The sequence below is a fragment of the Prionailurus bengalensis genome, chromosome E3, assembly GCF_016509475.1.
Source record: "Prionailurus bengalensis isolate Pbe53 chromosome E3, Fcat_Pben_1.1_paternal_pri, whole genome shotgun sequence".
NCBI classification, from domain to species: domain Eukaryota; kingdom Metazoa; phylum Chordata; class Mammalia; order Carnivora; family Felidae; genus Prionailurus; species Prionailurus bengalensis.
In genome coordinates this window covers 8,454,986-8,481,609 of record NC_057357.1, presented here as the reverse complement: position 1 = coordinate 8,481,609, position 26,624 = coordinate 8,454,986, and the positions used below count along the sequence as shown (strand labels likewise).

Here is a 26,624-nt window from a genome sequence, read left to right as displayed (position 1 = left end):
AGCCTGTTTAGGAATCTCTTTCTCCCTCTCTTTCTACCTGTCTCCTGCTCTCGCTCTCTCTCTCAAAATAAAAAAAATAAACTTAACTAAAAAAAAAAAGAAGAGAAGTTTGGACACAGAGACGTGCGCACAGGGAGAACCCCTCAGGGAAAGATGAAGGCAGAGATCGGGGTGACATGCCTGCAAGCCAAGGAATGTCTATTGCCAGCAGCTACCAGATGCCAGGGGAGAGGCCTGGCATAGATCTTTCCTTCCCTACTGCCTTAAGAGGGAGCATGGCCTGCTGACACTTTAGTCTTGGACTTCTGACCTCCAGAATTGTGAGACAAGAAATTCCGTTGTTCTAAGCCACTCAGGTTGTGCTAATTTGTTATGGTGGCCCTGGAAGGGAAATTCTTTCTGGTCACCTGTGGTTGCAGCAGTGGATTCAAGGAGAGAGAGGTCAGTGGTGACCCCTAGGAAGGCTCCTCAGAGGAGAAAGACCTTGTTGATGGAGGTGAGGTTGGGGGGGTAGCCACTGGAGTGACTCCCTGAAGAGAAGGATGACAGTAGGAGGGTGGTGAGGACATGGGTGGGCAAAAGCACTCAGGTTGGGGAAGGGAAGGGGGGGAAGGGAGCAGAAGGAGATGACTGAGCACCCAGGCCTTGGACACATCTGTGCTGGATATGGGAGGTAAGAGGCACTTGCCAGGGCTGGACGGGGCTCGACTGGGCCCAGAATGTTGTGTTTCGGGGCGCCTGGGTGGCGCAGTCGGTTAAACGTCCGACTTCAGCCAGGTCACGATCTCGCGTTCCGTGAGTTCGAGCCCCGCGTCAGGCTCTGGGCTGATGGCTCGGAGCCTGGAGCCTGTTTCCGATTCTGTGTCTCCCTCTCTCTCTGCCCCTCCCCCGTTCATGCTCTGTCTCTCTCTGTCCCAAAAATAAATAAACGTTGAAAAAAAAAATTAAAAAAAAAAAAAAAAAAAGAATGTTGTGTTTCGTTGACAAGCAATATAACCAGGGTGTGCTGGAAGGAGGGGCCAGACGGCCAGAAGAGGGTGTGCCTGCCGGGAAGAGCCAGGTGAAGGCCACCAGATTCTTCCTCAAGGCCCACGCCCCACTCAGGCATCCCCAGCCCAGTAGCCTGAGAAGGGATGTGGCTCTGGGTCCCCAAAAGGACACATGGGAGAGTCAGGTGCCATTCAAGGCTGGCCAGGGCTCTACAGACCAGCTGATGCCAGGCCCAGAGAGGGGACCACAGAATCCCAGAGAGTCTTCAAGGCTCCATTTCACTGAGGGGGGAGACTGGGAATGGAGATGCGATGAGCCACAGGGTGCAGAATGTGGGAGAGACCAAGGGGTGGGAAGAGGAGAAAAAGAAGAAGGGGGAGAGAGGGAGAGGGAGTGGAGGGAGGGGCCAGAAAGAAGGAACAGAGAGCAGAAAGGGGAGAGCAGGGGAGTGGAGGAATGAGAAGGAGCTGGAAACATCTTCCCCAACTAAGGCCCATTTTAGTGCCTAAAATGCCACTATTAGAGATAAGTCACTAAGAATCTGGACAGCACACACAGTGCCTGGGAAGAGGGTGTCATTCTCAGTACTAATAAGGTGGCAGCTCTGGGTGTCATCACATTGGGAGTCCATGCCAAGTGATGGCAGGGTTCAGGTCAGTGAAACAGCCCTTTAGACCATGCCAAGCCACTGCCCCACCCTGTCCCAGACTTCGGCCCCCCTGCCTCCCTCCATTCTCTTCATTTGCCAGTCAGCCCTCAGGTAGGCCTCCAGAGAAGGCCCTGTCTCCTTTGGGTGGGTTTGGGCCAAGGAGGCCCCAGCCCCAGGATTACATTTACAGGTACTTTCTTCCCAGGCCCCACTCCATTTCCTCTTTGGAGAAGAGTTGCCCAAGGTCTGGGTCCAGGGAACCAGGAGCCCCCGCTCCTCCTGGTGTTTTGAGCTCAGGGCAAAACACAGTCCAGGACATGGCAGTCTGAATGACATCCACAGGGCCCAGCATGAGCCCCCACTTTTGCCTCTAAGACCCCTTCCCATCCCACCCAGGCCATTCCTGGAGCACGTCTCAAGGGAGTGCAAATCTGAGGGCTGCAGTTTCGTTTCTGCCTTTTCCCCTCCCTCTTTCTCTGGGGACAGGCGAGTGGCAGAGGGAACCCCTGAAAGGTCTGACCAGGAACCCCTGTCATTCTCTGCCAACCTGAGCCCAGTCCCCATGGCCATGGAACCCTTAGTGGGCCCAACCCTTGTCCTTTAGGGGAAGACACTGAAGCCAGAGATGAACTGAGCTGCCCCACAGCACACAGCTGTTTCACTGCATTTTTAGAATCTGGGGCTCCCAAAACCCCAGCTTGTGCCCATTTGGCTAGAGCAGTGGCCCCTTTCCTGGTTCTGGGATGCCCGACAGCCCTGGGACATGCTCGGGGCACAAGGCAGGGGTGGGGTGATACAGAAATGGCCAGAACAAGAGTCAGAGCAGAGACTTCAGGCTTTTGTCTCTTATGAAAGGAAGGCCTGGATGTTTGGGGGGAGGTGGCCAGGGGGGTGGAGGGGCACATCCACAGGGTAAGGACAGACCCTAATATCGGTTGAGCATCTGCTATATGTCAGGGACTGTGGCGGGGGGGGGGGGGGGGAGGAGGGGGTGTTGAGCGTCTGCTGTATGCCAGGGACCACAGGGCAGGGGGGGCGGTTTCAGTCTAACCCTCCAGCCCTGACAAGTCCGAGTTCTTATTCTCTTTCTGGAGAGGAAGCAAACTCAGAAAGGCTAACTTGGACGCACCCCAAAGCCCTGGCTCTTCTCCCGAATGTAGCTGGAGAGAAGAGAGGGTGAGGGACATGAGCTGAGCTCCAGGCAGAGGATACCCCAACCTGTGCCCGCCCCCGGAAGCAGCCCTCCTTCGAGCCTGGGCAGACCAGGGAGAAGAGGCGAGGTGGGGGTTCACTCACCCTGCCCAGCAGCAGCATGGCAAGACAGGAGCTGAAGGACAAGGGGCAGCAGGCAGAGCATCATGGTCACCAGTCTTGACATTGGAGCTCGGAGGGCAGTGCACCTGCCATTCACCCTCTCAGGAATGCGCAAAATGAGTATCAGCCAAAGAACCCCAGTAATAAATGGGCCTCAGAGCCCTTTGATCCCTGAGACACTGGAAAGCTGAGGCCAGCCCACCTGAGTCAGTGTGTGAGCTTCTATCCTGACTGGGGGTGCGGATTTTATTTCAGGCCAAAGGGCAGAGGGAGGGGAGCCCCTCCCTTGCCAGGCAGCACGCAGGCACACAGGCCACCAGGTTTGTCACCCAGGTAGAGGGGCAGGCACAGGGCCCTGAAGCAGCCTGGGAGAACTGAGAAGACCCTTGGAGGGAGGTTCCCACCCTTGGAGAAGAGGCTGGGCCTGAACCTGAGAGGAGAAGGGTGCCCATCATTCCCCTCCAGCCCCCTGGTAAGGTGACTCCCCCTCTCTTCTTCTCGAGCTCTCATTACTGACCCTGATGACCCCACCAGGACATGGGGTGCAAGTCATGGCCACACCTAGGCCAGTGCCCAGCTCCGGGATGGCTGCATTCTTGGATCTGTGGGCCCTGAGATCTATCTGTGAGCTCCCAGGTGAGCACAAGTTTCCACGGCCATGCAGAGTGACCTTGCCCTACCCCAAGGTCAACAGAGCCAAGTCCTCACTCCTTTCCTTGCCTTTTGTGGGCTCCCACCCATCACTCCCTGGGCCTGAGGCCCCCAAGTTCTGACCCCAGGCTCGTCTGCCACAGTGACCTCAGGCAGAGGTGGGCCCGATTCTGCCCTGGCCTAGACATGTCCAGATTTGGCATCTAATCTTGGGAGGAGTGCTGTCCCCAAGAAGGGCTTCCTGAGCTCCAGGCCCCTGCAGGGGAGAGAAAGAAACCACTCACAGCTCTCTACTTTAAGCCTAGCTCTTTTATTGGGGGGAGGGGGAATTCCAGAGTGGGGCATCTCTGGAGCAATGATGTCGGGGTGTCTGGGAAGCCCTTGGGCTCCTGGACGGAGTGTGAAAAAGCAGAGGGGGGGCTCACAGCAGGGCCCAGACCAAGCCCACCAGCTCTGAGCCGGGCCACCTCAGGCCCCGATGTCAGTTTCCTTTGGACCAACAGGGGAGGTGGGGAGTAGCGCTGTCGTGGGCTCTATCTGCTGTCTTGTCCAAATCTGGATGAGCGGTGGGAGCCTCTTGTCTCACTCACTGAGCAGTTGTCAGGACCCTGGGCCTCTGGATGTGGAGCTGGGGGCGGGAGAGAGGAGGTGAGGCCCAGGAGGCTCCAATGGAAGTTACCTGCCTCTAGACCAAGGGTGCCCACCACCCCCCAGGCAGCCCAGGGTGGTGGATGGCAGGGCTGGGGACAGACAGACCCCTGAGTCACCTCTGTAGTAGGGTCAACGTTCTCCAGAGAGGGCTGGAAATGGCTGTAGATGTTTTCAAGGGCGAATCTGTCTTCCTTCAGATTCTCATCTGCAGAAAAAGGGGCCGGGCTGAGAGTGAGCCTGGGGGGCTGGCCCCATGTGACAGGAAGACAAGAGAGAAACACAGCCCCCTGACACGCCTAGGGTCAAAAGTCATGGCCACGGGCAGGCTCAGGGGTGACCTGGGCGAGGGTGGAACAGGAGGAAGGCCCTGCTCGAGGGTCACCGGCACACACTGCCTCACGGCCACGGGAACCACAGCAAGCAGAAACCAGCAGTGCCCAGAATCTTCTCTTGGAGTGGGCTTTCAGCCGCCATTTTCTCAGTTCTGCACATCCCCCACTCCTCGGCCTCCAAGCCGCAGGCTCCAGGCTCTCTAGGCACTTCCACGACCATTTCTTCTTTCTGCCTCCTTCAAGGTCATCCCGGGGACCCTGCCCTTCACTCTGCTCTTTTCCGCACCTGTATTCTTCCTGCCGCCTCCCAGCCGCCCACTGGCCAAGACTTCTCCCCAGGCTTCAGATAGGCCAGAGCTGGTGATGCCTCTGTACCCTTATTCACCAGCCCCCGTACTCAGTGCGCCCCCACCTGCTGCCTCTGCCCCGACCAGCCAGTGTCCCTCCTCCCATCCAGGCCTTCTCCCTTCCCCAGCCTGTGAGCAACAAGCCTGGCCCAGCTCACTGGCATCTAAATTATTTCTGCTATCCACTCCTCCCATCCCCCTGTCCCCATCCAGCCTCATCATCACCTACATTACAGCAGAGCCATCCCCTTGGTCTCCCCACTTTAGGGCTGCCCCCCTCAATTCACCCTGAGTGAACTGCTCGAAATGCATGTCTGGCTCCCTGCCCTTAAAGCCCCTCCAGTGGGTCCCTCCATCACGACCCACAGAGATCTCCACGACCTCACTGGTATCTGTGTTCCTGGAAGCAGGAAGCACACAGCTTTTGCACCAGCCCACAGCACTGCCCGGCCTGCAGACTGGCTCAGGTGAGGGTGCTTCTGCAGTCTTCTGATCCCACCCTGCCCTGGCCGGACCGGGCAGATTTCTGTGCCCATGGAGCCCCGGCATGGCCCTGTCCTCCCACCAACTGTGAGTACATCTGAGACTCTCACAGGGGGTGGTCTCTGGGGGCAGGATCCGGCTGCTCTCCGCCACCTGTAGCCCCTCCCCATTGTCCGGAGGAACTGGGAGGGCAGGACTTGCCCAGGGGCAGGGATGGTGGTGGCTAGAGATTCTTCATCTCCCTGCACCACAGGACATGGTGGCTTGCGGGACATGGTGGCTTTCCATGGCAACTGGGAATCAGAAGAGCCCGAACACACGGGATGCTCCATGGAGAGGCAGTGTTTGAACCAGAGTGGGAGACAGAGTGGGATTGGGACTTGCAGAGCCCCCAGCAAGGGGAACCTTCCAGACAGAGGTGCAGTACTTGCAAAGGCATGGGGGAGGGAAAGGGTGGGCATGGGGAGGAGCAGAGAAAAGACGAGGGTCGGCAAGGACCACGTGGGGGGCTCAGGGGTCAGGAGGCTGCAGAGAAACTGGCCTAGCCCAGGGGCGCAGCACCTGTAAAACCAGCTGGCAGGACCCACGCAGCCCCCACAGCCACATCGTGTCTGGCTGTGATGCCTTCTCGGCCTATCTCCACCCACCAGCTTTGCCCCCACCCTTGCCTCTGGTGAGAAGTACCTTCCCAGATGCCTGTGTTCTGGAAGCCGCCAGGAAGATCTTCTCCTTGCCACAAATTGTATTCTTGCCTGCCAACAGAAACACCCTGAGCAGCTGGCGGCAGGGAGGTGGAGGGAGCTTAGAGGGCCCTGACCTTTGGCTTCTGGAAAGGGCTGTCACTGCCAAGCCCTGGGTCAGGGAGGGGCCTGCCCCCAGGGTGGTGGCAGAAAACAAAACATCTCCAAGGCCTGCCCTTCCCCCTCCTCCCTTCCACAGGAGTTCCATTATCGGTGAGATGGGAGCAATGGACCAGAATCAGAGGAACCCCTCTCTGGCTGCCGGAGGTGCTCTGCCCTGTGCTTCTCAACCATCTCAGGGTAGATTCCCGCCCCCCCCCCCATTTTACTGCTGGGAAAGCAATGCTGGAGAGCTCATCCCCAGGGGTGCCCTGTGGCAGCCAAAGTGATAACACCAGGTAATGTCATCACATAATCCAATTTCAGGACACAAGTGTTTGGTCGCATCTCTCTGCCAAACAGATCAGATCAGCGGGCTGCCCTGTGCTGTTAACCAGAACTGAGTGGGGCTGGGTCCCCAGCAGACTTCCAAACGCTGAGGGGAAGGAGGAGAGCCTTGGGGTCTTGTGGCCCCCTTTCCCTGGGCCCAAATCCATAAGCTCACCTGTGCAGTTTTCTCTGGGATCGGCCAAGGAAGACAGTCAGGATCACCACCATGACCACCAGCAGTGCTCCCACGGCCCCCACACTCCCGTACACCAGGCTCTTGCTGGTGCTCAATGCACACGTCTCTCCCCAGTACCAGTGTGTGTCCGAGGTTGGGCATCTGGAGACACACGCAAGCTCAGGCCAGTCCACCAACATCCCTCACACCCAATCTTGCAAAAGAAAAAAATCAATGCCAAAGCACAGGAAGCCAGCTCTCCCTCCAAGGAAGGGCAGGCACTGGTTAGGAGGGACCCAGGTTAGGAGGCTCCCCAAGACTAAGGGGCAGAGAGGAGGTGGGGATTCAGTATTGCAGAACAGGATTCAGAATCTGAGTGTCAGATGCCTTGTCCCAGACACATCGTGCCCACTCATCTAATCTCTAGCTGGCACCTTGACTGACCTGTTACCATTTTTATATTTCATGCTTTAATGTATGCTCTCCTGAGCTTAATGCCCCAGCTATATATAGCTAGGAGTGATATAATGGCACTGTAGCTGGGATATTGAAAGGAAAGTGAAAGAGATCTATAGATATAGATTTGGGAATTGGTGACTAGAACTTTCTCAGGAGGGGGCTTGCTCACTCCTAGAATGCCCACATCTATAACCTGCACCTCCCCCACCTCTTGTGGGGGGGGGGGTGAAGGGACACCTGGGTAGAAGAAAGAGGGATGGGTGGGGAAGGACGTGTCTTGTAAGCTGTGCCCAACTCCTTCTGCGTCCCCCCCTACCCTGACCCCTGCCCCATAACTATGGTGGAGGGTGTGGTCCTACCACTAGAGAGAGTGGGCTGGCCTTAGAGGGGCTAGACACTCACAGGCAGCGGGGGCCACTGCGTTGCAGCTGGCATTCTCCCTCATTACAGTTCAGTTGCAACTTCGTCCCCGAGGTGCATTTGGTCACACAGGCCAACTTCCCATCCAGCTCATCCACAAAGTAGAACTGGGCATAGTCCTTCGCAGCCTTCTGAGTGCATTGCTCTGGGGGGTGGGGGGTGGGGAAGGGTAGACAGCCTGGTTAAAACGCCACCAGCCCTCATGTTTACTGCCCACACCCTGTCCCCCCCCAACACCTACCACTCTGCAGAGATGCTTACCCTTCAAGTCAAACCCCAGCATCACGTTCTCGCTCACGATGGTGGCTTCCTCACTGAAGCACAGATGTGAGGAGGCTGCCAAGCATGGTGGTAAAGAACAAAACAAAAACACTTCCCTCTGGGCTACTAGGGTCATGGCCCATCCCTAGATGCAGCTGGGCCTGTAAGCAGGCTCAGATGGAAACATTAGGGCTGATGACAATCTGAGCCCACGACAGGGAGATGTTGGGGGCACTTTGGAGTCTGGGGAAATGGGGCCTGGCTTCTGGATCCCTATAGGGAGGTCTCTGGAGTTCCAGAAAGGAGGAGAGATATGGGGTGAGGGGAGGCTGAGGCATTCCTACCCTTTCCCCACCAACGTCAAGGGGTTTTAGGAGAGCCTACCTCTGCACTCTTCAGAATCACCAGATAGCCTTTTGGTCTCATTCATAATCTTGACCTTTATGAGTTTAGAGAGGTTTGCAAATAGTTCCTCAAACTCTGAAGTGTAGTTTGCCTCCATGATGACGTCATGTTCCACCACAACACTGCCATTGCTAAAACCAGGAGTTGGTGATTCATCAGTCACCCTATGTCGCCCACCCTCCCAGAAAGCAGGGCCCACAAAGCCAGAAGGGTGATGAAACACAATTAACTATGTGACCCAGAGGCAGGACAGACTAGAGACTGTTCCCTCCAACAGTTAGCATCCTAGAGGGAAGCTGCAGAGTAAAATGACCTAAGATTCCAAAATATCAGTGATCACAATAAATGCCATTGGGTGAAATCCATTCTTAAAACTGGAAGCTCTTGGGTGAAGACATGGTGGAATTGAACCACTGTGACTGTTGGAGGGAGGATCAAATGGTGTAACCATTGTGGAAAATAGTATGGCAGCTCCTCAAAAAATTAAAAATGGAATTACCATATGACCCAGCAATTCCACTTCTGGGTATTTATCCCGAAAAATTGAAAGCAGGGATTTGAAGATATATTCATACACCCATGTTTGTAGCAGCATTATTCACAATAGCTAAAAAGAAGCAAACTAAGAAGTGTCCATTGATGGATGAATGGATAAACAAGATGTGGCACACAGTACTATGAAATGTTTTTCAATCTTACAAAAGAAGAAATTTTTGACACCTGCTGCAACATGGATGAACCTTGAGGACATTGTGCTAAGTGAAATAGCCAGTCACAAAAGGACAAATAGTGTATGAGTATTTACATGAGTACTAATATGAAGTCCCTAGAGTAATCCAATTCATAGAGACAGAAAGTAGAATGGGGGTTGCCTGAGGTGGGATGAGGGAGAATTGAGAGTTATTGTTTAAAAGGTACAGAGTTGGGTGTCTGTGTGGCTCAGTCAGTTGGACATCTGGCTCTTGATTTTGGCTCAGGTCATGATCTCATGGTTTGGTTTGTGGGATGCAGCCCCAAGTCAGGCTCTGTGCTGATAGCGTGGAGCCAGGTTGGGATTCTCTCTCTTTCTCTCTCTCTCTCTCTATCCCCCTTCAAAACAAACAAACAAACTTAAAAAAAAATAAAATAAAGGGTACAGAGTTTCAGTTTGGAAAGACGGAAAAGTTCTGGAGATGGACCATGATGCTGGTTGCACAACAATATGAATGTACTTAATGACACTAAACCATACACTTAAAATGATTAATTTAATGATTAATGGCCACCTTTTGTTATGCGCATTTCACCACAGTAAAAAATACTTAAAATTAAAAATTTTTTAAATGGAGGCTGTTGGATTTTATTTTGAAAATCAAACAACCATGCTTTTAGAAATGAAGAAACATGAGGTCACTTTAGAAATATAAGATTCCAATCCAGAAGCTCCTTGTTAGAAGGCCAATGGGGCACTGAGAGATCTTGAGACAAGGTCTGTCACCAGACACAGACATTGTGACAGAGAAGTCAGGAGCAGGAGCCAGGAGTATGTAAAACAACAAAACCTTGTGCCAAAATGGAGACTGAAACAAGCACTGGTACTGGGCAGGGGGTCAAGGTGGAGTAGAGGATGCTGAGGCATGGAACCCCATGGGCATTTGACAGTATAGATCTCCCTCTTTCCTTGCTGGGAGAAGACACCTTCCAGGCTCCCTTCCCACCTTCCCTTCTGTCTCCTTCTTTCCACTTTCCTTTGGGGGCTCTGCTTCTCCTGTCTATCCCTTAGATGCTGGTGCTTCTCATGATTCTTCCCTGAGAAATGTTCACTCCTATGCTATAATGATTCCCAGGCCATCTGGTCTACTCCCAGGGCTTCCAGAAACTTCTATCCAGGAAAACCAACACCAGTGTCTCCGCTGCAGACACTTTCTATCCACCACACACTGTTCCATTACTCAACCACTCAATGTGGCTGGGTCCCAGGCACTTGAGACTCCACATAGCCCACTCTTCATCTTCTTCCCCATTCTCCTCCTCCTTACCTTCCTCATCTCATCAAAGGGCACTCTACATTGCCAGCAGCCCAGAAATCTGGTGTCATTCCTCCTCTCCAAACACCCATCAAATCCTCATGATTTGTTGGTCCTGCTTCTTAAAGATCTTTCACACTAGACTATTTTTCTTCTGCACTGTCACCTCTCTGATCCAGGCCACTCTAATCTCCATCCCCTGTCCACCCATTCTCAGTCCTGCAGTCAAACTGAGCTGTCTGCAGTGCCAATCAGATATTTTCCCACGTGGGCCCAAACTGCTGATACTTAAAGACTAAGTAACTTGGTATGGGTCATCTTTCCACCTCCTCTCCCACCATGACCCTTTTGCCTTTAAGCAGTAACTATTCTTTATGTTCCTGGAATCTGCCCTCCTCTCTCTCACTTCTGGGTGAGACTGAGCCATCCTTCATCAATTCCCTTTACCTGGCTCATTCCTCTTCATGCTTTAAGCCTCAGCTTAAAGCTGTCACTTCTTCCAGAAAGATTTCCCTCCACCTCACCCAGCTTGCATTTGAGACCTCTCCCATTGCACCCTGTGTGTCTCTTACCATTAACTCTAACCAGATTGCATAGCCATTTTGCTGTGTTCTGCCACTCTTTACTCCATGAAGACCAGGATCACTGTATTCCCTGCACCTAACACAGTGTAGGCTTTCAATACAAGTTTGCAGAATTGATGAAGGATGAATGAATGTATAAATGAATGGCTCAGAGCCTTCTGATGTTGCCCGTGGGCTGGGGGCCCCTCTGGTCCAGCCAGGTACTGATACTCATTCAAGACAGGAGAAGACAAGAGAGAAGAGAGAAGGGGCTTCCTGCACCCCTCACATACTCACAACAGTCTCCTAATGATCACGCCTCTGTACTGGGGAAAGTCTTTGCCCATGTAAGCTTTATCCATCTGAAAGAAATGAAGCAGCCAAGTTCATACACGAATGGAGGATGCAGCAGCCCCTGTTCCCTGTCTCAGAGGCAGCCCCAGGGCTCCCTTCCCACAGGGAACCCATGGATTAACCCATAGGAAAGAAGGAAAGGAAGGCATAAGGATGCTACCTCCTCCAGGATGTGGGTGAGGTGGTGTTCAAGGAAGGGGCTCTCAGAGGCCCCCCTCTCAGGACTTGGGAAGACTGAAGGGATCTATGAGCTGAGAAACTCCAAAGTCAGTCAGAATGAGCCCCTGTATCCCCAATAACATTGGACATCCACTTTGGGGGATCTGAGATTTCCCTACTCTTACCTGACTCTTGAATAGTTGAGTGAAATTCCAGTAGTCTGGGGAGGATATGTTATTCAGATCTTTTGTGAAATTCTTGTTAGTCACTTTCACTGTCACACCTAAAGTGGCATTGATTATTTCTGGGATTTCTGTGGGAACAGATCAGATTATACATGAGACAGCAACCTCTCAGTAATGTCTTCTGGGATTAATCTCCTCCTGCTGGTCTCATGGAGGCAAAGAAAGTGGGTAGGCAGGTGGATGGAAATTCAAGAGACAAGTGGGTGTCACTGAAACTTTTGCCCCTTATCTCTGAACACTACAAGGAACTAGTGGCCAGGATCATGACCCAGAGAGAGAGAGAGCTAAGTGGAAGGCTCCAGAAAGGGTTGGAATAGAAACATCCTGATGAGAGGGGCAGATGGGCCAGTGAAAAGAGCCTGGGAGGAGGAGTCAGAAGGCCCATGCTCTACCTGCATTTAGACCCAGGCAAAGGTCATATTTTCTCCTCTACCTGCACAATGAGGCAGTGGTAGCAGATAGTCCTTTCAATGTTACCCTCCTATTTAAGTGGTTAAGGAATATGGGGACAATCTGAAGGTCTCAGAAAAGTTTATTACCTAGGAAGAAGGAGTCCACAAGGGACTTGCATTGGTAACCGAAGAAGCCTTGGGCACAGACACACTCTTTTCCATTCCAGATGGTCCCATTCTGGCACTGGCCTGTGAAGGGGTAGAATTCACAGCGGTCACCATGGAAGCCCAAGGGACAAAAAATACTATCTCCCATTCCAGGTCCCATCATTTAGGCATTGTACTGAAAGAGGAGGATGAGAACCACTGCCACCATCTTAAGCTCCGGGGAAGGTGGGGGGGAGGGAAATGAGGAGGGACAATGGGGAAGATGGAAATAAGAAATGAAAGAAGATGAGCAAAGAAAGCAAGAGCCCTACAAGGAAAAGAAAAGAAAAGAAAAGAAAAGAAAAGAAAAGAAAAGAAAAGAAAAGAAAAGAAAAGAAAAAGAAAAGGAAAGGAAAGGAAAGAAAAGAAAAGAAAAGAAAAGAAAAAAGAAAAGACAACATCCACCCATGTGGATGACATGCTTTAACAACAAGAAGGCCCAGGAAGGATGAAACAAGACCACAACGAGGTCAAAACTGATTAGTTGATGAGAGAAGATGGACAGGAGAGGTTCACAGAGTGACGTACAAAAAGACTTACTTGGTGTCATAGCTGAAGACTGGGTCGTCATCACAGTTGTATGGGTGCTAGTGAACAGGGGATGGAGAGTTGAAGACGTACTGGACCCAAGGACTGGAGCATGGGTAGAGCCATGTGAAGTGGAGGACAGAGGAGGAGAAAAACCAGAGGAAGCTGTAACGGCTGAGGAAGAGTCAGAGACTGGCCTTGAGGACAAGCTAGGAAGAGCTGAGGCTAAAGAAGAAGCATGAGAGGTAGTGGTTTGGGAGCTGTCAGATGATATTGTTGTCTTTGGTGACCCTGTGCTGCTTTGGAAAATAGTAGATCCTCCTCTGAGGGTAGTGGCTGTTGGTCTGGAGATGTCTCTAGTTGTAGAAGAGAAAGTGAGAGCTGATGGGGATGCAGGACTAAGGCTGTCTGTGGAAGAAGGGATTGAAGTAGAAATCATTGGTTTGGCAGAATCACTGCTGGTGATGAAAAGAGTGAAATTCTCACCCAAGGTGGTGGGCATTTGTCCAGAGACTGGGGGTGAAAAGGAATGGATGGGCCTTGATGAAGATAATGCACTAAGATCTTCAGTGGTATTGGGGGCATCAGATGAATCCATTGTATTAGAGGAATAAGTGGTAGTGGTGAAGACACTTGATTCCTCAGTGATGGTTGTGATGGTAATGGAGGACAACAAGCCAGAACCTGATGAGGGTGCAGGACCCCCACTAGGAGTGGTAGAGGAGGTGTCAACAGAAACTGTAGAACTGAACAAATCAGAAATGGTGTAGATGGTTGGCTTTTCTGTGAAAAGTGTGGTTGTTTGTCCAGAGACCAAGGTGGTAGTGGATAATTCACCGGGGCTTGGTGTGGAAGTAAAACTTCCATTGACATTGGTGGAGGAGGTAACCACTGAACCAGTGGAGTAAGACAAATCAGTTATGGTTGTGTGGACAGTGGGTGCTTCAGGAAGGGATGTGGGTGTTTGCCCAGAGACTAGAGTACTGGAAATTAATTCACCAGGACCAGATGGGGAAGAAGAACTTGCATTCTCAGTAGTATAGACGGTACCATGTGGAACTGTTGGATTTGATAAATCTGAGAGGATTGTGGAGACAGTTGATTCCATAGTAAAGGATGTGGGTGTTTCTTGATATCCACCTGTAGTGAGAAAAGTTTCGCCTGAATTTGAAGTAGCAGCAGAACTTATGTTCTCGTTAGAAAGGGTGGTGTCTGAGGTTACTGTAGTTTTGGACAAATCAGGGGTGTCTGTATAGACAGTAGACCCATCACTTAGGCTTGAGGATGTCTCTTGTGAGACACCAGAGGTGGTAGAGAGCTGGCCAGGACCTGAAGAGGAACTTCCTTCAAATCTGGTAAAAGAGGTTTCAGAGGAAACAGTAGATTGGGACAAATCAGAAGCACTGGTGTAGACAGTTGACTCCTCTGTAAGAGTCGTGGTGGTTTGTTCAGAGAGTACAGTCTGGTTAGAGAGGTCACTGGGGCTTGATGGGGAAGCAGAACTTGCTTTGTCTGTGCTATAGGAAGAGTGGGAAGAAAATGTTGGTGTCAACACCTTTGAAGTTCTTGTATAGAATGTGGATCCTGGAGGAAAAGTTGTTTGTCCATCACCACCAGAGGTGGTAAAAGATTTGCCGGGGATAGATGTGGACATAGAACTTCTATCCTCTTTGGTGAAAGTGGTTGCAGATGAGTCTGTGGGTTGAGAAAAATCAAAGATTGTGCTATGCCCTGTGGATTTCAAGGGGACCATACTGGCAGTTGTTCCTGAGACAGCTGGATTAGTAGATGCCTCTCCAAGACTCCATGGGGTAGCAGAACTCCTAGTGCCTGTGGGATGGGGGCTGTAGAAAGAAACTGTTGATTCAGATGATTCTGAAATGGTGGCATGGATTGTTGGCTCCTCTGTGAGAGTTGTAGTAGTTTGTTCAGAGATCCAAGTGGGAGTAGAGAGTTCACTGGGGATTGATGGAGAAGCAGGACTTGCATTGTCTGTGCTGTAAGAATGATGGGTAGAAAATAATGGTGTGGGCAGCTCTGAGGTGATTGTATAGAAGGTGGATCCTTGAGGAAAAGATGTGCTTGAGTGTGCATCACCACCAGAAGTCGTAGAGGATTCAATGACATTTAATGAGGAAAAAGAAATACCATTGTCTTTGGTAACAACAGTCGCCAAAGTATCTGTAGATTTGGATAAATTGGGGGTGCCTGTAGAGAGAGTGGATTTCACTGTGATGCCTGTGGTTGTCTCTGCTGAGACAGTGGGGGTGGTAGACAATATGTTAGAACTTGAGGAGGATGTAGAACTTCCTTCATCGTGGACAGAGGTAGTCTCGGAGGAAATGGTTGATGTGGACATATCAGAAATGTTTGTGTAGAGAGTTCTCTCTTCTGTAAAGGAGACTGTTGTGGCTGTCGGTCCAGATGACTGACTGGATGTAGAGGATACACTAGGACCAAAAGGAGATGAAGAACTTCCCTTGCCAGTAGTCAAGAAGGTACTGAGGGAAACGGTAGGATATGACATATTGGAGACAGTTGTGGAGACGGCAGATTCCATAGTAAAAGACTCTGTTGTTTGTACATCACTTTGAGAACTGGTAAACGATTCACTAGAGCTCAGTGTTGATCTAGTACTTCCATCATCCTTGGTAAATATGGTTGTTAATGGATCTGTGGGTATAACGGAATCTGTGAGATAGGAAGAGTGGGTGGAAACTATTGTTCTGGATAGCTCTGAGGGGGAGGTGGAGAAAGCGGACCCCATAACAAAGGATGTTGTTATTTGTCCGTGATCAGCATTTGTAGTAAAGGATTCAGCAGTTCTTGATGTGGAAGCAGAAAGTCCATCCTCCTTGCTAACAGTGCTGTCTGAGATAACTGTAGATTTTGATGAATGAGGGGTGCCTGTATACATGCTGGATCCCTCCATGAGGCCTGTGGTTGTCTGTGCTGAGGCAGAGAGTGTGCTAGAAGGCTGGGCAGGACTGGAAGGGGACACAGCACTTCCATCACCACTGGTATAGAAGGTTTCAGAAGAAATGGTTGTTTTGGACAAATCAGGCATAGTTGTAAAGACAGAGGGCAATCCAGTAAAAGTTGTAGCACTGTGTCCAGTGGTCAGGGAAGTGGTGGGAAATCCTTCATGGTCTGATGGAGTTGAAGAATCTGTACTATAGGAAGACACTGTGTATTCTGACGACTCTAAGATGCTTGTGGAGAAAGTAGACTCCATATCTGTGGGTGAGGCTGGTGGTCCAGAACCAGGAGAGGTGGTTAAAGATTCAGTGGGACCTGACGTAGACACATGACTTTCATCATCCTTGGTATAAGTGGTTGCTGATGAGTCTGGAGGTTGAGAAGAATCAGACACGGTGCTGTGCTCTGTGGGTGGCTGGGTGACTGTAGATGCAGTCAGTCGTGAGCCAACTGGGCTGGAAGAGAATTCTCCAGGACTCGAGGGTGCTGCAGAACTGCCAAGGCCTGGGGTTCTGAAGCTGTAGGAAGAAGCTGTTGATTCAGATGAATCAGAAATGGTGTGGACAGTTGGCTTCTCTGTGAGAGTCCTGGCTGATTGTTCAGAGAGCACACTGGTGGTAAGTAAATCACTAGAGCTTGACTGAGAAGTAGCACTTTCCTCATCCGTGCTATAGGAAGAGTGAGTCGAAACTGCGGGTGTAGACACCTCTGAGGTGGTGGTGTAAGGAGGGGATCTTGGAGGTAAAGTTGTGCCTGTGTGTGGATCAACACCAGAAGTGGTAAATGATTCAGCAGGCCCAGATGTGGAAGCAGAACTTCCATCCTCCTTGGTAACTGTGCTGTCCGAGGTACTGGTAGGTTTGGACCCATTAGGTGTGTCTGTATAGACAGAAGGCCCCTCGGTCAGGCCTGTGTTTGTCTGTCCTGAAATCCCAGGGTTGGAAGACAGCAGGCCAGGACTCGAAGGGGACGTGGTCCCTTCATCATCCTGGGTGTAGGACGTTTCACCAGAAGTCGGTGTTGTTGACAAATCTGAAATGTGTGTGTAGGCAGTTGTCTCTTTAGTGAAAGGCGTGGCTGTTTGTCCAGAGACCTCAGTGCTGGTGGGTGATGGACCTGGACCCAGAGAGGATGAAGGACTTTCCTTGTCAGTGGTATGGGGGGTATCTGGTGAAAATGTAGGATTTGATGAATCAGAGAGGGTTGAGGAGACTGTGGAAGCCACTGGAAAGAACATGGTGGTTTGGCCAAAACTACTGGAAGTAGAAAAGGCATCACTGGGACTTGAGGTGGGCTCAGGACTTCCATATTCTCTGGTAAAGGTGGTTACAGATGAGTCCGTGGGTTTAGAGGAATCAGAGATGGTGCTGAGATCTGTGGATATCTGGGTGATGCCAGTGGCGTTTGGTCCTGAGACAGCTGGGCTGACGGATGCCTCTCCAGGACTCCATGGAGCTACAGAACTCCCAGAGCCTGTGACATGAGAAACCTCAGGTGATACTGTGGTCTCAGATGAATCTGACACAGAGGTGTGGACGGTTGTGTCACCTGTGAGAGTTGGGTCTGTTCGTTCAGTGACCACAGTGAGGGTAGAGAGCTCACTGATGCTGGATTCAGAGGCAGGACTTGCATTATCTGTGCTGTAGGAGGTGTGAGTTGTTGAAAATGTTGGTGTGGACAGCTCTGAGGGGGAGTAGAAAGTGGACCCCCCAGCAATGGATGTGGTTGTTTGTTGGTGATCATCCTTTGTAGTAAAGGATTCAGTGGTTTTTGATGTGGAAGCAGAAAGCCCATCCTCTTTGGTAACAGTGCTTTCTGAGATAACTGTAGGTTCTGATGAATGAGTGGTACCTGTAACCATGCTGGATCCTTTCACGAGGCCTGTGGTTGTGTGTGCTGAGGCAGAGAGTGTGCTAGACAGATGGCCAGAATTGGAAGGGGACATTGCACTTCCATCATCCCTGGTATAGAAGGTTTCAGATGAAACGGCCGCTTCAGACAAATCAGGCATAGTTTTAAAGACAGAGGGCAATCCAGTAAAAGTTGTAGCGCTGTGTCCAGTGGTCAGGGAAGCGGTGGGAAATCCTTCATGGTCTGATGGAGTTGAAGAACCTGCACTATAGGAAGACCCTGTGGTTAAAGATTCAGTAGGAGCTGATGTAGACACATGACTTTCATCATCCTTGGTATAAGTGGTTGCTGATGAGTCTGGAGGTTGAGAAGAATCAGACACGGTGCTGTGCTCTGTGGGTGGCTGGGTGGCTGTAGATGCAGTCAGTCGTGAGCCAACTGGGCTGGAAGAGAATTCTCCAGGACTCGAGGGTGCTGCAGAACTGCCAAGGCCTGGGGTTCTGAAGCTGTAGGAAGAAGCTGTTGATTCAGATGAATCAGAAATGGTGTGGACAGTTGGCTTCTCTGTGAGAGTCCTGGCTGATTGTTCAGAGAGCACACTGGTGGTAAGTAAATCACTAGAGCTTGACTGAGAAGTAGCACTTTCCTCATCCGTGCTATAGGAAGAGTGAGTCGAAACTGTGGGTGCAGACACCTCTGAGGTGGTGGTGTAAGGAGGGGATCTTGGAGGTAAAGTTGTGCCTGTGTGTGGATCAACACCAGAAGTGGTAAATGATTCAGCAGGCCCAGATGTGGAAGCAGAACTTCCATCCTCCTTGGTAACTGTGCTGTCCGAGGTACTGGTAGGTTTGGACCCATTAGGTGTGTCTGTATAGACAGAAGGCCCCTCGGTCAGGCCTGTGTTTGTCTGTCCTGAAATCCCAGGGTTGGAAGACAGCAGGCCAGGACTCGAAGGGGACGTGGTCCCTTCATCATCCTGGGTGTAGGACGTTTCACCAGAAGTCGGTGTTGTTGACAAATCTGAAATGTGTGTGTAGGCAGTTGTCTCTTTAGTGAAAGGCGTGGCTGTTTGTCCAGAGACCTCAGTGCTGGTGGGTGATGGACCTGGACCCAGAGAGGATGAAGGACTTTCCTTGTCAGTGGTATGGGGGGTATCTGGTGAAAATGTAGGATTTGATGAATCAGAGAGGGTTGAGGAGACTGTGGAAGCCACTGGAAAGAACATGGTGGTTTGGCCAAAACTACTGGAAGTAGAAAAGGCATCACTGGGACTTGAGGTGGGCTCAGGACTTCCATATTCTCTGGTAAAGGTGGTTACAGATGAGTCCGTGGGTTTAGAGGAATCAGAGATGGTGCTGAGGTCTGTGGATATCTGGGTGACGCCAGTGGCGGTTGGTCCTGAGACAGCTGGGCTGATGGATGCCTCTCCAGGACTCCATGGAGTTACAGAACTCGCAGCGCCTGTGGCATGAGAAACCTCAGGTGATACTGTGGTCTCAGATGAATCTGACACAGAGGTGCGGATGGTTGTGTCACCTGTGAGAGTTGGGTCTGTTCGTTCAGTGACCACAGTGAGGGTAGAGAGCTCACTGATGCGGGATTCAGAGGCAGGACTTGCATTATCTGTGCTGTAGGAGGTGTTAGTGAAAAATGTTGACGTGGATAGCTCTGATGGGGAGGTGTAGGAAGTGGACCCCCCCGCAAAGGATGTGGTTGTTTGTACATGATCATCCTTTGTAGTAAAGGATTCAGTGGTTTTTGATGTGGAAGCAGAAAGTCCATCCTCTTTAGTAACGGTTCTGTCTGAGATAACTGCACTCTTGGACAAATCAGGGGTACCTGTGTGCAGAGTAGATCCTTCTGTGAGGCCTAAATCTGTCTATGCTGAGGCAGCAGGAGTGTGACAATTTGTTCACAATTGTCACTAATCGATCTTAGTGACAATCTGTTCCAGATAGCTGGTCAACCTATGATACTGAAGGACAACTTATAAGAAGTATCAGGGAACCTATATATTTGGACACCTTACCAAAGGTGATCTAGAACTTTTGTCTTTTCTGGAATATATTAGTTTGTCTAGAGGGAAAGGTATCACTAGATAAGGATCTGGATGTTGATTGTGATTTATGACTTGGATTAGTAGTTGTATGGGTGTGGATTTTGACAAATCTGTTTCCCCTCCAAAAATATGTATATTCTGCCCAAAATTGCCTACATATTCTCCCCTAAGCACTCTGGGACATGTTTATTTAGTTGGGCACTCTGGCATCAATTTGAAAGGACAGTTGTATGCACACAAATGCCCCATGCACATTCTTTTGCTCCTCGCATTCTGTGATTTGCAAACCACATAGTCACCTTAAGTCATCTGGCTGATAGTCTGACAAATCTCTTCCCCATCTCTTACATGTGAGACTCCCCCTACTCTATCCTAACAATTCTCACAGACCCAAGAAGATAGGAGAGCTAAAGCACATTGCCATGGATAATTCACCCACTGCCTGTCCTTTCTCTCCAGACACACTTACTCAAGGGCTAGCCACTCTATCACTTTTACCTGGCCACCCTGTAGCCCAGGTGAGCTATTCCTCCTCCCTGGCCCCACAGCCCATGCAATAAACTATAGTTGTCTAATAGTAAGAGTGCTGGGAATGCCTCCTGGGACTGGAGGTCTCATTCTGACATCTCTTCGCCACTTAGAACATGTGATTACACGTGTAAGACTCTATTCTCCTACATAAAGGGGGACTACAATCCTGTCTCCTCTTTGTCCTGCCTATGAAATGAGTAGGATCAAATATGGAAGGAATCTTTGTGACAATAGTGCCATAAAGCTAGGGAGTCTTAGGAATTCTACAAGATGGTATAAGGGGACTTCCTCAAAAGGGCAGGAGAAGCAGCCTCTTGTCCCTCCTGTCAGTTCCTCCTCCCTCCCCAAAGATGCCTTGGAACTGTGCCTTTCTCACCTCTCATGAGGATGGACCTTTGCCACTGGCAGAAATGACCATGGAAACCTTCAGGGCAGGGCCACCCTCTGCCATTCCAGATACCACATTTTCACCCCCTGTTATAGGGAGGGGCCAGGAACTGAACAAGGACTGGAATCCAGGGTAAGTGGGGAGTGGACAATTAGTCAGGTTGGGTCATTCACATCAACAGTTCTAGATCCTTGGTTTTGCAGACCATCATCTCGGGAAGAGCACTACCAAATCACTGGTGGATGAGTTCAGGTCAAAGGTGTAATAATGGCTAAGACTTTTAGAATTTGACATTAATGAGAAAGATTGAAAAGATTGCTTGGCTATTTTTAAGACAATAGATATGTTTGTTTTGCCCAATCCTCTTGCCTCCAAGTTAGACTTTGCCTAATTCAGCATGATGGGAGCAGAGGGCCTGAGCTGGGGAGGCTGCCAAGGTGGGGGGCATCCTTGAGTCATGGGTATGAGGATCAGAGAGAGAGGCAGCACACAGGGGCTCTGGTCAACACACAGCAGAGTGTGGCAAGGCTCAGAGTAAACCCAGGCATGGCTATAGGACCTCAGAGCCGCTTTCTCTTTCCTCTCACCCTTCCCTTGAGCCTTGGCCACTCTGTCCTCCTGCCTCTGAGGGCACCTCATCCACTTGCCCCTCTGAAGCCTTCTTTGTATCTGACCTATAGGCTACTGCAGTCCTCAATCTCTCTACCTTGTGTGCCCCTGGGAAAGCCGCTTCTCAGCTCTGCCCCACCCTTGTCCAGGCTCTCATCCAAAGAGAAGTTCCTTGTGACTGCCAGAACCAAGCTGGACGCTGGGGATAGCCAGCCACTCAGCCCCCCCAAACCAGTCCTCGCTGGGGCTCCTGGCTCCCCAGGGCAATGTGGGGGTAGTGGAGGTCCACATGTAAGGGAGGTGGGAGCGACCATGGCGGGGGGTGTGAGGAGGGAGGGGAACAGCCCCTATGCCTTTCTTATCAAGAAAGACTTCAAAAAGAAAGTAATATCTGGGCTGCTATTTTCCCATTCTTTAAAAGAGTTTCATGGATTTAGGCATTATAAATTTTATTGGACTCTTTAAGTTATAAAAGTAGACTGTGTTTGTTGTGACAAGTCAAACAATGAAAAGACACATAAAGGCAGTTTATGGTGGTGTCTCTGAATCACAAAGAATGAATAGAGGTGGGGAGGGCTGGCATATATTGGCCGCCTATCAGAGTCCCATACTAGCCTTATCACAACTGGAACTCAGTGGTTGTGTAGGGAACTGCCTGCACAATCCACTGACCCTCACCCCTCCCCAGAGCAGAATCTCCCCAGTCACAGAGAGCACTTCTGTCCTGTTCAGCCTGACCCACAGCGGGTGTTCAATGAGCATTTCTGAAGTAAATGAGTAAATGATTACTGGAAAGTCCACTGGACCCTTCTTCCTAATGTTTTAATGTTACATAATACTATTCTGTGAGGCAGGCATTACTATTTCGATCTCAAATATTAACTAGAGTTCCAAAGGTTAAATTCTCTCCAAGCTCACCCAGCTGGCAGGATAGCATCCAAGAGAGAGAAGTGGGGCAGAGCAAAGGCTAGTAAAGCAGGGGTGAGGCCAGCTCTGGACTTGGCGGAGCAACAGTGAGTGAAGAACGCCCAGCGAAAAGGCCATGGTCCCAACTGTACCTTAGAAGAAGAGAGCCCTGGAGTGAAGGGGCAACAAGGGTAGAGGCACAGAGATTGGTGAGGCCATGGCAGGGACATGTAGGGCCACCAGGGACCCCAACTAAGGCCAGGACACTCATCGAAATGGACTTCGGACATCCTGCTGTCTTTCATTTTTATTCCTGGATTCATACCGTTTACTCTATTTAGTTGCCATTCAATCTGTCCTTAAAATATCCATAGCTCTACTACAGCTGCCTCTCAGGGCACACTGATGAGCTCTGAGTGCCTGAATCCCTGTCCATCTCACCTAGCTGCCCTCCCACCTTCTGGAATCTCTCATACCCTTCAGGTTCCAAGACATCACCACACCCTTATTATTCTTCTCGCTCCTCCTCTTCCTGTTCACTAAGAGGGACCCCCAAGGTATAGGCTCTGCTGCACCTCCCACCTCCTGCCGGGCAACTCCTTCAGTGCTCAAGGCTTTCACTCACTCCTGGGAGGGACAAGGAAACGATGCCCTGGCTGAAGAGCATCAGATCCCTCCCAGCCCAGGGTTCTGGTGGCAATGGTGCCCCCAAAGGATGCGGCAGAGCAGGTGAAGTTGTCCTTCCCAAAGGCAACCTCCAGGGTCAGGGATGCTCCCCTAGGAAGCTGGACAAAGGAGAAGCACAGCCATTCTCCAAGGAAAGAATTTCAAATGGTCAACCAGCCTACAAGAAGAAAAAAGTAAATAAACTTCACCGGTGAGCAAAGAAATTCAAAACAAAGCAAGATGCTACTTATTTTTACCTATCAAATTGCACCCCCATTTAATTGTGATATTAAATTATAATGACAGCAGGTGTTGGGTGTCCATGGACTTCACTTGGTATTATATTTCCAAAGGAGAATTTTTTTTTTATTTTAGAGAGTGGGGAGGAGCAGAAGAAAAGAGAGAGAGAGAGAGAGAGAGAGAGAGAGAGAGAGGATCCCAAGCAGGCTCCGTGCTCAGCACGGAGCCTGACAGGGGCTTAATCCCACAACCATGGGATCATGACCTGAGCTGAAATCAAGAGTTGGACACTAAACTGACTGAGCCAACCAGGTGCCCCCAAAGAATAATTTGAAAATATGCACCAGGGACCATCGGCAGACTTGTACCATTCTTAGTGATCCCACTTTTAGACATTGATTCTAAAATAAAGTAACCTGGGATGTCTGAGTGGCTCAGTATGTTAAGCATCTGACCTCGGCTCAGGTCATGATCTCACAGTTCATGAGTTCGAGCTCCCCATCCCCACATCAGACTCTGTGCTGACAGTGCAGAGCCTGCTTGATATCCCCCCCTCTATCTGCCCCTCCCCACCAAAGCTTTCTCTCTTAAAATAAATAATTTTTTTTTAAAAAGAGGATAACTTCCTTAAAAAATAAACAAAGTAACTTGATGCAGATTTTTAAATTTTTTCTTACAAGAATGTTTATTACATCATTATTTATTATAATGATGAATAGGCTAAAAGTGTCCAGGAATAGAGGAAGAAGAGACTGGTTGGAGAACTATAATCTTCCATAGAATGGAATATTGAGGGGCACCTGGGTGGTTCAGTCAGTTAAGCATCTGACTTCAGCTCAGGTCATGATCTCACAGTTCATGAGTTCGAGCCCCGCGTCAGGTTCTGTGCTGACGGCTCTCTCTTTCAAAAATAAATAAACATTAAAAAATTTATATGTATAAAAAAAGAATGGAATATTGATGGCCATTAAAACACATACTGCCAATAGAATAAATCTAAACACATACTCAGAAATATACGAAAATGTTCACAATGTTTCTCTGAGTGGTAAGGTTAAGCAAAATTTTCTTCCTTTTGTTTGCCTATATTTTCCCTATGTTATACAACAAATATGCACTCATGGTATCATGTTTAAAACATATGTGCCATAAAAATAAAAGGTTAGATGTATCCAACACCTTGGAAAATGCAGGAAAATCACTCATGGTTAATGATTCCCAAGCTGGGATTCCTCACACTCATGATCAAAATGCTTAACAAAAATGGTCTACAGCTGACCCTTGAATAGCACGGCTTTGAACTGCGCGGGTCCACTTGCCCACAGATCTTTTCCAGGACAGCACTGTAAATGTATTTTCTCTTCTTTTTTTTTTTTTTTAATTTTTTTTTCAACGTTTATTTATTTTTGGGACAGAGAGAGACAGAGCATGAACGGGGGAGGGGCAGAGAGAGAGGGAGACACAGAATCGGAAACTGGCTCCAGGCTCCGAGCCATCAGCCCAGAGCCTGACGTGGGGCTCGAACTCCCGGACCGCGAGATCGTGACCTGGCTGAAGTCGGACGCTTAACCGACTGCGCCACCCAGGCGCCCCGTATTTTCTCTTCTTTATGATTTTTGTAATATAATGCTTTCTTTTCTCTAGCTCACTTTATCGTAGAAATGCAGTATATAATACACAGAACACCCAAAATATGTGTCAATTGACTGTTTATGTTATCGGTTAGGCTTCTGGTCAACAGTAAGGCTGTGAGTAGCTACGTTTTGTGGGAGTCGAGAGTAACATGGGGATTTTCGACTACACAGCGGTCAGCGCCCCAACCCCTGTGTCGTTCAGGGGTCAACCATATTTGCCCATGTTGCAGTTGCATTAACTCACCATCAAAGACACTAGCTCTCCTACCAAACAAGCAAAATTTGCTACTTTCCTGCCCTGTTGACAGTTTTTACTTCTTTGCATTACGGGTGTTTAGATTTTCTTAAAAAAGCTAAGCAGTGGAATAAGGCAGCCAGGTAGCTGGCCAAGTCTTTCACTTGGTGGCCTTCTTGGGGAAAAGCCCTAGAAAGCAAGTCTGAAGACCGCCACCAAGACGTGAGACTGTTTCCTCCTGCCACCTCCAAAATACATTTGTGCCTGAGGTGGACTCAGTCAATGGGGACCACAGGAGCAGCCCCGAAGGCTAGGGTGCGAGCGGGGCCCATGAGTGCCTCCAGGATCAGCCACTACACAGCTGTAGGAGCTCGTGCAGTTACCCTCTCCAAACGTCCATTTCCCCCTGGAAAAGGGAGATGAATGATGCCTGCCCTGACCACACTGCTCCCTCTAGAAGATTCTACAAGAGAAAGAGTGTGGAGCCACTGGGATGTGCTTTGGTCACCCAGCCCCAGGAGCACTTTCAGCCCTGCCATGCATGAGCTCAGTGGCTTGGGCCTGTCTCCTTTTCTCTAAGGCCGATCCCACCTGGCAGAGTGGCAGTAGGGCTGAGGCCAGGCCAAGCCGCCCCAGCTCTCTCCCCTCCCCCTGCCCACAGCCTCCCTGAAGACAGGACAGCTGCTCTGGTTGCCGTGGAAGCTTGGTGGAACAGACTGAATTGTATCCCCCACTGCCCCCAAAAGATATGTGGTAGTCCTAACCCCAGAGCCCCCTGGGAATGTGACCTAATTTGGAAAGAAGGTCTTTGGAGCGGCTCCCTCTCTCTCTGCCCCTCCCCCACTTGCACTGTCTTTCTCTCTCAAAAATAAGTAAACCTTAAAAAATAATAAAAAATAAAAAGAAAGAAGGTCTTGGCAGATGTGATCAAGTTAAGCATCTCAGGATTGGATCCTCCTGAACTTAAGGCTGACCCTAAATCCAAATACTCATATCCTTAGGAGAGAAGGGAGAAGAAGATTGTACACACAGGGAAGGAGGTCGCACAAAGATGAGAGCAGAGATCAGAGTTATGCCACCACGGCCAAGGAACGCCGGGGCCACCAGAAGCTGGAGGAGGCAAGACAGGATTCCTCCCTGGAGGCGAGCCCCTCTCTGAGCTCCAGCACCACCGGGCTTGGGTGGCGGTCCTTTCTGTACTGTTTCCATGGTGCCATCTAATAAACCTGACTATAAACTGGCTTATTCATCCTCCCTCATCCCCAGCACGGAGCACCTGCCCAGGCAGAGCAGGCCTCTTGTGTTTGCTCAGTAAGTTTATTACCGTCCGTGTAAAACACTTCCTTTTAATTGCTCGAAATTTATTCCAGGCAAGTTTCAAAGGTTGTCCCTTTGTCTATTGTGGACAAATCTGTTGTCAGCCTCACCACACTCTTCTCGATTTTGCGCTTGGGCGTTTCTACTTCCGCCTTCATCTTTCTAGGCCACAGAGCTCTGACCCCTCAGGCCCCGGCCCCAGCCCCTCCACGACACACACTTCTACCCTGTCCCCCAGCCAGCCCGAGGAGCTTCCCTCCCATACCCTTCCCGTGAACACTTTAGAACTTCGTGTACACGATACAGGACACGGGCTTCCAATCCTCATGTCGATCCACAGCATTGTGTGGTCTTTGTGGGCCCTGTAGCTCATAGAGAATGGAGAATTCTAGACTGTGCCCTATTCATATCCGCCCCCGAGCCCGGGGTCTGGAGGACAGCTACCCCCA

At 50.1% G+C, this 26,624-nt stretch overlaps 2 protein-coding genes across 2 annotated transcripts; both read right to left on the bottom strand.

Moving 5' to 3' along the window:
• Positions 1–3,893: 3,893 nt before the first annotated feature.
• Positions 3,894–6,753, bottom strand: LOC122472059 (mucin-12-like). The gene is made up of 4 exons (XM_043561375.1): positions 6,684–6,753; positions 6,102–6,218; positions 4,372–4,460; positions 3,894–4,232 (listed from the first exon to the last, which is right to left on the bottom strand). Exons 1-4 carry the CDS (start codon positions 6,751–6,753, stop codon positions 4,191–4,193), a joined length of 318 nt encoding a protein of 105 aa, XP_043417310.1. The 3' UTR covers positions 3,894–4,190.
• A 4-nt stretch (positions 6,754–6,757) lies between these two features.
• LOC122472058 (mucin-12-like) lies at positions 6,758–26,333 on the bottom strand. The gene is made up of 9 exons (XM_043561374.1): positions 26,286–26,333; positions 12,614–19,469; positions 12,173–12,274; positions 11,574–11,701; positions 11,173–11,237; positions 8,286–8,437; positions 7,902–7,976; positions 7,623–7,785; positions 6,758–6,923 (listed from the first exon to the last, which is right to left on the bottom strand). The coding sequence occupies exons 1-9, from the start codon at positions 26,331–26,333 to the stop codon at positions 6,758–6,760; spliced, it is 7,755 nt and encodes a 2,584-aa protein (XP_043417309.1).
• Between the last annotated feature and the right edge of the window lie 291 nt (positions 26,334–26,624).